The sequence below is a fragment of the Numida meleagris genome, chromosome 2, assembly GCF_002078875.1.
Source record: "Numida meleagris isolate 19003 breed g44 Domestic line chromosome 2, NumMel1.0, whole genome shotgun sequence".
Classification (NCBI taxonomy): domain Eukaryota; kingdom Metazoa; phylum Chordata; class Aves; order Galliformes; family Numididae; genus Numida; species Numida meleagris.
Window position 1 is genome coordinate 104,635,857 of NC_034410.1, and position 13,368 is coordinate 104,649,224.

A 13,368-nucleotide genomic window follows, 5' to 3' on the forward strand; every position below is an offset into this window, starting at 1 on the left:
GAAGTCTGACAGCCTGGGAGATGACTACAGGCCACCCCACACCCTTGATCGGTAAAACTTTTCCAATTTTAAAAAAAAAAGTAATAAAAAAAAATTGCCCACGATACCAATTTTGAATTTGCCCAATGCCCCAGTTTCTGGAGTCTGTAAATCATAGGGGTTTTATGTTCACTACAAATGAATTACTCATATAAGAGCACAGAAAAATTAAATTGACTTTTCCTAAGATGTCTGTAGCATTCTGGAAGTTTGTTTGTTTGGTTTTTTGTTGTTGTTTTTTTTTTTTTTTATCTGAGCCATGCTCACATGGGCATCTAGAAGTACATATTTTTGAACTTTCCACTAGTAATTATAAATGTCTATGCTACACAAAAGTAAAATCCAAGCATAAATATGATTGTCTACATTACATGACAGAATCTCAATTTCACCTTCTCTCCAAATAAAATGATTGTATTCCATCATAGCAATCCTTGAAAGTAAGACACATTCAGCATTGATTTAGTAGGTCAACGAGGTTCTCCTATGCTCATCAGAAAAATGATTCCCTCCCCCTCAAATCAATACATATTACACAGCCAACAGTGTAACGAATGCAATTGTAAGTTTGGTATTAAGTCTGCGGCTTGGTGCAGATTCTCTTCCTTCACAGAGGCAAAACCAATGTTTAGAAACAGCATGTTGACCATTAATCCCCAAATGGCTTTGAAATGCCTGCAATAAATTGCAGTGTTGCTGCACCTGGCAACTAAAGCATCTATTTCAAGTAGACAAAATCAAGAGAGGCATTGAACAGCCGTAACATGCCTATAACTTCAGGAGTAGGTTCATCCACTACAATGAAGTATTCAGGTTTGGGATCACTTATTCTAAACCATAGATCTTCTTTGAAGAGTAACATTTATCCAATTTGATTTCCATTGTATTTCACACTACGTCCATAGCTCCCCCCAGCTGTACCCAGACGCAGCTTTCAAGACTGGTTGTAACAGGGGATGTGCTTCCAGTTTCAGGAGAGTATAACAACCTCAATTAATTTTCATGGTAAAACATCTATTAAATTAAAGAAAAAAAATTTAATTAGGATTAAAGAAAAAGTACTGTAGAAGCCAAATTTAAGCCCACTTAACCTCCACGAAGTGTATATTTTGTTGTTTCTCTGCAAATTACTGTATTTCATATTAAGGACAAAATCAGATACTGCTTCCACAATAAACAATTTTGAATTATTATGAAACAATGCAATTTTTTCAGCCTTCCAGTCTGCAAAATGATACTTCAGTATTTTAAATCATATGCTTCAGATCCATCACAAATTACAACCACAAAGCAATATTAGTTACGTTCTACATTATTTGGCCAAAGGCATACATAAACTCTGAATTAGAACAAAAAATTGAACACTACGCCAAGAGCCTACCCTCTTATGACTTTAAGCTTAGTGTGCTGTGAAGCATTTGGAGATGATATTTGGACAAATATTTGGTGAGACGTGAAGTTACACTCCCAGTGGTTTTTCTCGTGCAATATCTAGGTGGAACTTGGATGTTTTCCTGAAATTGCTTAATTCTGAGGAACTCCTGAAGAAGCGGTAATTTTCTACATGCCAGTTTGCATTCATAATATTTATCTGCTTTATCTGTATGCCTAAGAGCATGCTTTGTCCAGAAACTGGCATACTCATGCACTTCTGAAGAAAGCAGATGAGAACAACAGTGTCCTCTGTGTGCATTATAACTGACATTTATGGTACTCCATAATAATAAAAGCAATTTCACTAGTTAGCAAACCTTGTAAACTCACAAGCACAAAAACACTAAGAGTACTAGACATCTCACATTCAGTTTTCTAAAAATCTTGCTATTGGCATTCTAAAGTAGCACAGAAATAAGTCTTGCAGACAGATCTTTTTAATGCTGCATGTACATTAGTAATAATGAATGCTATCTGTATTTTATTGCTCTTTTTTATAAACAATATTCAACTACTACTAACACCAACAAATACACTGAAGCAGGACTAACTCGATGCTATGACCTAGCTACATTTATATGGCTTAGAAAAGAGGTAGCAGCTTAGTGTACAGGGTAACACAGACTAAAGCAAACTGCATGAACCTGGGAAAGGTTTGTGGTAACAGAGGAACCAACCAATGACAATTACTTGTAACCTTGAGGCATCAGCTGCCAAGTAAGAGCTTTAGGAATCATATATCGGGGCTTAGACTGACTAACTGTGTAAGTCTTGCTTTAAGTGACCAGATCGCTTTCTGGATTTAGTTTTTCAAGACTAACACAAGAAGAGCTCAAGCTCTTCAGCTGAAGTTGGATCAGACAGCAGGTGTAGAGGTCAGATCTGACCAAGACTCCCAAGTTACAGTTCCTTGGTTTCAGAGGCAGGATGGTAAGATCAGAGGAAGAATGTGCTGTAAACTGTCTCTAATTTGACAGAAACGACAATTCTTCCAGCAGGAAGAATCACAGTTCAAAAAACAATAATTCCAAACCACAACACTGACATATTTGGGATGGTTTGCTTTTGCAGAATTTCTTAAGCAAAAAATAAACCAAAAAGGGTCTCTCCTCTCTGCTCTTTTGAGTTTGACCCTCTATCAAATGTCTCCAAGAGATGATAATGTAAAACTACTTGTTTTTTGTACTATTATTCCAGGGTGAGACTCTGCAGATAAATAGTTTCAGAGCAACCTTCATCAAAGACTATGTAATCTAACAGTGAATATCAAAGTAGTTCCCAGGGGAAAAAATAGATTCAAATAACTAAAAAAATCAGAGATGACAAAGAATAAATACTTGTCAGTAGATGACAGGCAATATTCCTAGTGATCCAGCAGCCTACCAGTATCAAACTCTATGATATTTCAGAATGAGTTTGTGTTAACATCACAAAGGAAGCGTTGGAGAAGACTATTCATTTTTCCAGTTTTTATTAGAAGGGACTCATAAGAATGACAAGCAATAGTGAGCAAAGCATGCATGTACATTTCTGAGTGTTACAAGCCTACAGTGTAAGCAGAATCTAAGTCTCACTGAACAGGAGAGGTCAATTAGGCTATGAAGAGTCTCAAAAGTTAAAGAATTAAAAGATTGTACCGTGTAATTAAGTGAAAGATGTAAGAAAACAAATGCGTAATGAAAATTCAGTCTCAATGCAGTGATATACATAAAAGCTTTAATAGGAAAATGTTTCATCTAAGGGCTATTGCAAATAACAAGTACGTAAGACAAGGGAATACTCTTTAGTTCTTCAACTGCTTGGATTGAGGATGATATTTAGGTTACAAAACCATGCCGTAGGTTTATCATTTCCCACAATGATTAAAGCCAAGACACTCAAAGAGAGAGACCAGGCAGATTAAGATGTCTAGTGTGGTTACTCTGGTAATTCAAAGAAAGATGTCAAAGAGCTCAAACTTGTTAATACGGAAAACAGAAAGCAGATCATCTATGTAGATGCAGACCTGTGAGGTATCCAGCTGTATTTCCAGCTGACAGTACCCACACTCTTGAACAGAGAGAGAATATAAGGTAAAAAGACTCCAAGAAGAATGATGATAGGAAGACACATAGCATGTAGAAATAATTAGAGAAATTAGAGAAGGATTCATGGAAATAAAGAAAAGACAAAGATTTTATCCATGGAGATAATTAACAGAATCAAGAAGTAACACTCTTAATGACTTTCAGGAAGCATACTATCAAAAGAGTGAAGTACACCTAATGCAAAGCTCCTCTTCTTATATTTTAGTGTACTTATTATTTAGTTTATTTATTTCCTGAAATGTAGTTTGGCAGCAAGAGACAAATTTCCACAACAAATCCTGTGACTACAGATCTAATTTTACCATATGAGCCAGTGAAACACAAGCCTAGGAAGGCTTTGGTTCAAAAAGTGTTTATGAAGATACACTGTTCTATGACTTCTGTCCTGTGTTCAGTTACACAAATGAATTTGATTTTGTTTTTATCTTTAAAAATCCTTAATGATATAAAATTTGAAGCCGGATCCCATCAAATGTCTGTAACTGGGCAAACAGAATTCACTCACTCAAAACCATCATGGCTTTCATAAACAATGGCTCCTTAGCATGAGGCTGAAACTCACTTCCACACAGGGCTCCAACCCTCCTTTCAATCAGAGATGACATTACCAGTTTATTGAATGATACCAGTAGATGCACAATTGCTGTCAAAGACACCTGACAGAGTTCTGAGTGACATTGATTTTTAGAGTATAAATAGATATACTTCTGTGTGAAATGGCTTTTGAAATTATACTACAAAGGGGACGGACTGTAAAGCTTTAATAAAATAGACCCAAGGGGGATACTAAATAGCAGAAGCTAAAAAAAGGCTGATCATGGGAGACCTCACAATCATGGAGAAATGAAGTATTTTGGGAATACTAAAAAGACAACCTGAACACCAAGACCCAATGTTAAGAGATTCACTGTTAAGAAACATTTCCTAAGCTCATCACTGATATCTGAAAAGGCAGCATCTTTTGTATTGTAAAATATTTACTTTTTTATTTAATGTTTCTAAGTTTTACTCCATTCACCATGATGTCATTTAAAAGTCCAGATTTTCTACAGAAATGTTCCAATTTCTTTAAGGAAAAGCATTAAATCTCAATTTTCACCAATAATGGAACTCTGTGAGCTTAATTATCACTCCCCAGAAACAGTATAGCTATTACTTGCATGTTTAGCAATTCATTGCCATAGAGCAAATCTGCGCAAGACAATTTCACTTTCTGAAATGAAAATACAGTAAGGAATGACTTTTCCTTCTTTATTTCCTTCTCAGGAATTTTTTGTTTCTTGAATGGTGCTACCCTATTGCAGCAAAAGCAGCCTGTCAAAGACTAACTTTTAGTTACCTTGACGGTAATGGTTTGCACGTTGTTTATCCTGGTGGTGCCAGAGACATGCTGCTCCACTGCTCTCCTGGATTCTTTGACAGTTACCAGAATAAGTGAGTAGGAGGTGACAATTACTCCACAGGGGAGAAGAAAACAGAAAACAAAGAGAACGACGGTGTACGACATGGACATGACATCTACATTGGTGGATTGCCAGTCAATGCAGCAAGCTGTGCCATAGGGCTCCTCTCCATATTCTCCCCAGTGAGCAAGGGGTGAAGAGGCAAATATTGCTGCATAGGTCCAAGCACAGGCTATCAATATTTGCCCGTGTTTTCTCCTGAATCTGTTGCCTGTAAGACACAAAACAATCAGTGAAGATCAGCACACAGCAGTATTGTAAGATCCAGTTAACTGAACAAGTCAAAGGTCAACTAATAGGCCCTCGTATTGCACACTGGAAATTTCCTTTTTTCTTTTTTCCTTCTCCCAGGAATAATCCTCTGTAACCTTCTACAGATTGCTTTTCAAAATAATGTCTGCAAAACAACTAAACCCAAGCGACTGATCCATGGAGTTCACTAGCAATTACACTAAAAGAAACTCTCATTCCTTTTCCTATCTGAGCAAGATATTGGTTTGGGTTTTTGCTTTAAACACAAAATTCAAGCATTTTGAAGAGCAGAATGTCTTTTTGCTCTGAGCTGATTAGCACTCAGTAGTACAATGGACCCTTGCTTCACAAGCAGGACTCACAATGGACTGAAAACTTCAAAACTGCAATATGACTGGACCATGACAAAGGTAAGTTTGGGTACTTTTTTGGACACAACTTTCAAAGCAGTCCTTGGCTAAAGAAAACCTAAACAAGGGGAGTCTTTCCAAGAAGTGCCTATCAGTACTACTTTTTTCTTTTTTTTTTTTAATAAGGAAGCAGGACAAAGGAATAACAATGCCCTCCATTCAAACAGTAGCTTAGAAAAACAAAACTCTCAGCAGAAACATATTTATTTCTTGACTTAGGGTTAATATTATTAATAAAACATAATTTTGGGATAAGAAAAAATGAGTTTTCCTATAATAACAGATATTAAAGATTTGTGTGAATGCTCCAAAGAAGATTTTGTTTCTCAGGTCATGTTTTCAAATTTCCATGCACAATATTAAAAAAAAAAAAAAAAGGCATTTCTTAAAAGACTGTACAGAAACACCACTGAAATCTGAGTAGAAATGTAAGAGATAGAAATAAATATATGAAGATATTTACTAAAACTCAAAAATATTTAAATGAAAGTCTGTATGTGAAGATCGACCTATGCTGTGCTGAGAAAGCAAGTGAGTAAGGGTGAGATTTAGCTTGTCTTTAAATCACTATTAGCTCTACATTTCCCTCCCTTCAGCTGCTTGCTCAACCACAAGAAAGGGCCTCACTGTAACAGATAAGCAAAAAGTATTACCTCTAAAATATAAGACTCATAGTACACAAGGGATGTGTTGCCAGATGAATGCTGTACTAGAAAATTTAATCTGTATCAGTATTTATATTTGATCCAAATTGTTCAGCTTCTAAATCAGCATTTAGAGCTCCTTACAATGATCTGCATTCCTCAGATGCTCAAAACCATCAACCAGCTAGCACTTTTCTCTTCAGTAACTCTGTCTGTCTGCCAAAACTCTCTGATCTTCTTAGTCTGAGTTTTTTTCTTGATTGTGAAGTTCTGTTAAAAAGTAAAGACATTACTTGGAATAGAGGTTGGCAGAAAGAGGAATAGCACCAGCTGTTATATCAACATAAATCTGTATGAATAAATCTCTATCTAAACGTAGCAATGAACTCTGAAAGCATACTCAGGCTAGCTCTGCTTTCAGCTCAGAACTCTTATTTCATGTCACCAAATTGTCACCTGGAATTAAAAGAGATTAAGAGTAATTATTTGCATATATAGTTATGCAAGATGGGCAATAAGCCCTAAAGTCAGATCTCGGTGACCACAGAAAAAATGCATTGTTTGACTGGAAGTAAAAGAGCTCTGCTATAAAAGTAGTCTCTAGGATACACAACTCAGAATTGATCATCTATGTCCACATGAAAAACTGACATCTTAGACATAAACAGTAACTTACCATAAGCTGGAAAACAAATTTTGAGGCAGCACACAATACTCAGTAATGTCAGTGTCGAGAGACTGCAGATCCCAAAGAACAGCCCACAAAACGCATAGAACAGGCAAATGTGTTTTCCATACAACCACCTAACAAATAAACTTAACGTTAACATTTAGATGCTAGCCTTCTTTTTCAAGTACAATACAAAATTGTAGAAATACATTTATAGCTGTTGTCTTAAAAATAAATAAATAAGCCTGCATTATCAAATTATTTGTTGATTGGTGACCAACCACAGAAGAGATTCTCAGTGGAAAAAAATTACAGCCAGTAAAGCGGTCGCATCTTCCTTTATTATTATGATTTACATTTGAGCCTTTTTATTTTTATGAAACAGAGAAATATCTTAATGATAAAGATTCTGAAAAGAAAAAAAAAAAATTAAACTTTTCATCACTAGTAGGCCAAGGTCAGAAGTTAATACTCATTATCTCTGCTATCTTTAGGTATTTTTTTTTTTAAGTCACATTTCATTAGAACCAACAGATTTTCTTGTGAAGGTTTTCCAGAGGAATAGAAATTTTATCTGAATCACTGTATCTCCTCACTTTCTATTCAGAAATATGCAGGATTTGTGGTAGTAGTAATCAAAAGATTATGAAGACAGACTCCACTTAGCATAATTAGCAATACTTAAACTAAGCTTTAAAGAAGATCACAAAAAGCAGATGTTAAACAATGATCATAGACTGAATTCATGTGGATGAAGAGGACAGAAGTGGGAAAGGAACTGAAAAGTTCTAAATTCACAGTGTTGGCTTAATCTATTTATTTTTAAATTTAAGCATAACAAGTAAATTCAGTTTTATTTTCATGCTACCAAATTTTACTGCACAAATTTAAAAAATAAAGGAAGCATTTCACCATCACTTGACCATCACATACTGCCCATGAAGAATAAATACAGTAGGTAGTGAATGTTTGGGACAAAATCTCAGCCCTGCAGAAATCCAAATGATAGTAACCTCAAATAGACATGAACATTAATTAACACCAACACCCCATATATTTGCTATTAACATAGCATACTCCTCTCAGTCCCTCTAATTAATTTCCACTGTTACAACAAGAGAATTGGCACAGTAATTTAGTATTCCTACAGGCACAGACCTCCAAAACCTGCAGAGCATGTTAAATATCATGTGCACAGTGAACAAACCTGTGTGAAAGGCTGGAGGTTACAGCTAGTGGGTACAATGTCAATGTCATAGCAAGGTCACTGATGGCAAGGTTAACAATGAAGTATTCTGCTGGTTTCAACAATTGCTTTTTCTTGTAGGAGACATATAGGAGAATACTGTTCCCACACAAGGAGCATATTCCTGCAGAGAAACACACAACATTAAGAATTTAGAATTGATTGTAGAATTCAGAATTGATTTAGACTGGATATACGGAAAAAAGGTTTTATGATAAGGGCAGGGAAGCACTAGAACAGGTTGCCCAAAGTGGTGGTAGATGCCCCATCCCTGGAAACATCCAAGGCCAGGCTGGATGGGGCTCTGAGCAACCTCATGTAGCTGTAGGTGCCCCTGTTCATTGCATGGGAACTGGACTACATGATCTTTAAGGGTCCCTTCCAACTCAAATGATTCTGTGAAAAATTTACTTCATCCATCTTTTATTTTCCTGCACAGGAGTAATGGATTACCACAGTCAGCATAGTTAGCCATCACAGTTAGTATTTATCAGATGAACTTGTCTCTTTTATTATATTTGTGATTGTCTCATCTTAACACTTCAAATACTTTTATTTTTATCCTTTTTGTTTTGTCCAATCTATCTACAGAGATGTAATTAGTAGTATCAAAGTGGCCATAGGCCTTTAATTGAATTTGATAGTCCTTCCTTTCTCTATGAGACCCCTTGGAGGTGCCCGATATAGTTTCTAGTAATAAAGGACAATACAGTGAAAATGTTGATTAATACATGAAAGAGAAAAATGTAGTTAAGTAATGTCTATACTACATGAAGAGACAACAATTTTCTCTGCAAGTCCCACTTTCAGTATAAGACCTGTCAAGAAAATTGAGAAAGCTACAAATAGTCTAATAGAGGACAAGCAAGTCACTCTTTACCTTTAAACTAGCCACTAAAACCTATGAAAGTCAAACAATTTTAGAAGATGAGAGAGCAGTCAAAAAGCAGAGTTTTAGGCATCCTTTTACAGATACACTAGAAAAACACTTCCATAGATAGCTTTATAGGCCCATGGACATGAGAATACCTAATGAACTGAAGGATCCCATCATTAATGCAGTGTAAAGTTAAGCCGTTAAGAAGAGCCCAAGCATTTTTGTGGATCTCACTGCTTGTCCTGGCTTTGTAAAGAATATCATTTTATATATAGAATATAGACAAATATAGATATAGAAATTGAGTTTACCGAGTTGCATAGAGACCTACAACACAAACCAACCTTGGCTCTTTATACACATAAGAGAATATGCCTCATTTAATAACACCCTCATAGGAAAAAAGTAGGTAATTTCCCAAATGTTCTATAGACTATGATATTTTCTTTTAAATGAAATGACAGACTAGCAAGTTACATTAGGCAGTGATTCTGAATTCCTCTCCATCACTGATCTCCTTAAGCCATTCCTTTTGAATTCTAATTCTGGAACTGTTCAATAATTTTGCAAAGAAATTTATAACAGCATTTTTGTTGGTGTCAACAAACAGATCCAAGCGCCCAGTCAGGATCACTCAATTTTCTGTAGTCTTGTAAACACACTGTTGTCTTGTAAAAACACTATCTGTTTTTTAAGCTCTTCAGAGCTTTGACATGACCGACACAGTAGATGCTGGGGGCAAAACCTGATAAGCGACTCAGTAACCTGAACATGGTTTTTTATCATGGGATTCAGAAAAGGAAAGTTAAAAAGAAAGTTCAGAAGAACACCATGTTGTATGAGTAGCTGAGCAGATATGAGGGAGGAGGTATATGGAGTGGATATAGATGAAATCTTCACTATTTTACCAGCAGTTATTTGTTGTTGATGGCATATGGAAAACACCAAAAGCAGAAATAAAGCTATATCAGAAAAATTCAAGTCTATCTGGTGGGAGAAATACAGCATGAGGTTTCTTTTGGGAAATTACTTTATTGTTAGCTGAACCAGCTCTGCAAACTCAGGAACACAAACACTTCAAGATCTGCTCCCTCTAAATTGATCTGTATTGTCCAGCCAGTCTCCTCTTAAACTCAGCTGTCCATACACAGCTACACTCTAACAGGAATAGGGCATATATTCTCTTAAAGTTTTCAGTATTGAAAAAACATACTGAAGAACTGGTTAATATTTGAAACCATTAAGATGCCAATATTCACTGACAGCTGACAGGGATTAAATACACAGATTCACTTTTTGTTGGCATATTTATCTTGTATTAATTCCACACTTCAGGGTTAATATTAGTTGCCTTTTATTCTTTCATGTTAAGGCATTCATTTAACTTCTATATATTTTCTCACCATCTTGCGAAGCACCAGACAGCAGCCATGCTTAGTGTCCTTAGCTAAGGGGTCAGCCATTGCTCTCCAGGTGTCAGGGTTGCCTTTCCTTTCCTCTGATTCATGGTTTATTGATGAATACCATTAGGACTGGACCTGCATTCTTTTCATCAGTTGGACCAGGACCATGGAGGAGAGATTTGCCTTGTCAGGCATAGCCTATTTGCCAGAAATCTCACTTTCTCATGCAGTGACTATAAACATTGGCCTTAAGTCTGATCTTTCCGGCAGCTTATCCAAGCCCATAATGACTACAGCTTTTGGTATTTTACTTCAGATATTATACGGAGTCAGGATACACTGTTCTGCGATTTTCAATGAGGTGTGGAAAATAAAACCTGTTGTTTAGACTCAAAGACACAGATAGCAAAAAATGCCAGTCTCAAAATCCAGCATATCTGTGCACTTTTATACTCCTAACACTGAATAAAGCTTTTGTCCCTAAAACAAAACAGAGGATAAAAACTTCTTAATGATGTTACCCGTACTTTTTCCCGTTTTTGAATACATAGAAGCTTGCCTCTTGTCAGAAACAAATTTGGCTTTTAAAGTTGTTTCTTTCTCCACGTTACATCAAACATAATAAAAGCTCTATAAACATATGTACCATAAAATCACGCATACCAAAGACCGTATAGCACGTTCCAACAACAATATCAGCTGCTTCTGTTATTTTGGACTGGAATGTTGAATTAGCAAAAGATGAGTTCATCTGAAAACAAACAAACAAAAACAGGATATGGTATTAGAAATGTAGTATGAAAGCAAATATCTGCAAGCTCTCTATAAGGCTATAAGATGTACTCTGGGTAAAGGACAGGAATAATTTCATTTTATTTTTTTGAATTAGCAGTTAATTTATCTGAATAAAGGTTGTGAAGAAGACAAAGTCAGGCTCCTTTCAGTGCCAGGACAAGAGGCAATGGGCACAAATACAAGAGAGTCCCTCTGAACATCAGGCAGCACCTCTGTGCTGTGCAGGTGACAGAGCACTGGCACAGGCTGCCCAGAGGCTGTGTGTGGGGTCTGCTCCTCAGGGACCTTCAGCAGCCACCTGCACGCGGGCCTGGGCCCTGCTCTGGTGTCCCTGCTGGAGCGGGGGTTGGGCCCAATGCACCCAGAAGGCCTGCCAGCCTCAGCCTGTCTGAAATCACAGATGAAATCACAGCCAAGAACTGAAGCCTAGGTGAACAAATTTCAATTAGTTTGAGGGCCTCATCTAAATTTGAGAACATCACAATATTACAGCTGCAACTCGTAAAGAGTGCCTTACGTATATGTAAGTACTTGTATAAAGTCTTCGGCAAGGAGACAGCATGACAAGTCGATGGGATTTGTTCAGCTTTCCTTAGAAAACTCCTTTGCAAATACAGTTACACTGATGAAAAAGAGCTTCTAACAACTGTATTCACAATGGTCTGAGATACATACTGGCATAACTCTGAAAAATGCCAGAATTAACATCTACTGTCATTTGCTATTCCTGTATTCCCTTAAGGAGTCTGCTATGGGGCCAGCCCTGTGACCCAGTCCAGACCTTTCTGCCCATGTGAAGTAGCTCAGAACCAGAGGGAGGGGACTAACTTGTGTTTTGCAATACTCCTTCTAGAGGCAGACTCAGCTACTTAGATGCTCTCACCTACAGGGTTTAACACACCATCTAATTCAAGGGAAAAGACCTAAGACAAAGTTTTCTTCTAGCACAATATATAGGTATATATATGGTATCTCACAGGTAGTTTATTCTCCCCGTGGTCCCATCAGTTTTTTCCACACAAGCCCTTATTTCCTCAACTGCCCTAATCCAGGACACTAACATCTACTGACAACACAGAGGCTACATGTTTCTTCGCTAGATATTTCACCATGAGGAATGCTAAACCTACTGTGTAACACTACGAATGTTTATACTGTAATCCTTTTGCCAATATTTCTTTCATTCATTAAGCAGAAACAGGAAGATTTCACATCAGAAGCCTCAGTTTGGTCGCCGTTTCCTAGCGGCCACCGCTGCTGCATGTGACTGCCCTCAAGAGACAGTAACCAAAATAGCAATGGGACATTCAGCTGCTTCTTCCCTGAGGCAAACTCTTCACAAGGAAAAGCCAAGCTCCTGTCAGACATTACTACTACATTTTCAATGCTCTATCCTATCAAAAGCAAATTTGATATTTAGTAAAAGAAAAGGCAATCTACCCTGTAAAACACAATTCTTCAGCTAGTCATGAGCTCTTGAAATCTACTGAAATTCCTGGTTTTCCATTATGCTGTGCTCGTTCATCAGAGCTAGATGCTCTTAGATTTTACTCAGATTGCTTCTATCACAGCAATACAGATAACAAAATCATGTGCTGAGAAAAAGGGAGTTTTCTTCAAAGTGTACAGCCCTCTCTGGAGTGAGTCATAGCAACATTTAAGCCACAATGTTAATGTAAAGAAATAATAGAAAGAACTTTTAACTAAAATCACACCGTCTCAGGATGAGTGAAGCCTTTTAAAGTGTGAAATCTCAAGTTCAAAGTCTGCATAAACCTATCCTCTTAAATAGTTTCCAAGCATCTACCTTATTGCCGACTTCTATAGTAATTTTGAAGCTAGATACAAACAGCGATTAATTTTCACATCAGTAGTCTGCAGCTCTGAGGGGGCTACAGAAAGAAGGGCTCTGGAGAAAAGAAAAGCATCACTTTCAGAAAATGTGGATGAAGCCATCTTTAAAGAGGAACTGAAAAAAGAACAGGTCTGCATGCTGACTGCTAAAGAATCACCTGACACTTCCTTAAATGCTTTGTATGGCAGAAATG

General features: G+C 36.9%; 1 protein-coding gene across 4 annotated transcripts in view; it reads right to left on the bottom strand.

Annotated features, from left to right (window-relative positions):
* The window catches only part of LOC110395028 (opsin-5-like), a 41,016-nt gene that overhangs the window by 6,908 nt on the left and 20,740 nt on the right, over positions 1–13,368 (bottom strand). For all 4 annotated transcript variants that reach the window (XM_021389109.1, XM_021389110.1, XM_021389111.1 and 1 more), the window contains 4 exons: positions 11,189–11,276; positions 8,207–8,369; positions 7,006–7,133; positions 4,900–5,234 (listed from right to left, as the gene is read on the bottom strand). In XM_021389109.1, coding sequence (XP_021244784.1) covers positions 4,900–5,234; positions 7,006–7,133; positions 8,207–8,369; positions 11,189–11,276 — 714 coding nt within the window. The remainder of the gene's footprint in view (positions 1–4,899; positions 5,235–7,005; positions 7,134–8,206; positions 8,370–11,188; positions 11,277–13,368) is intronic.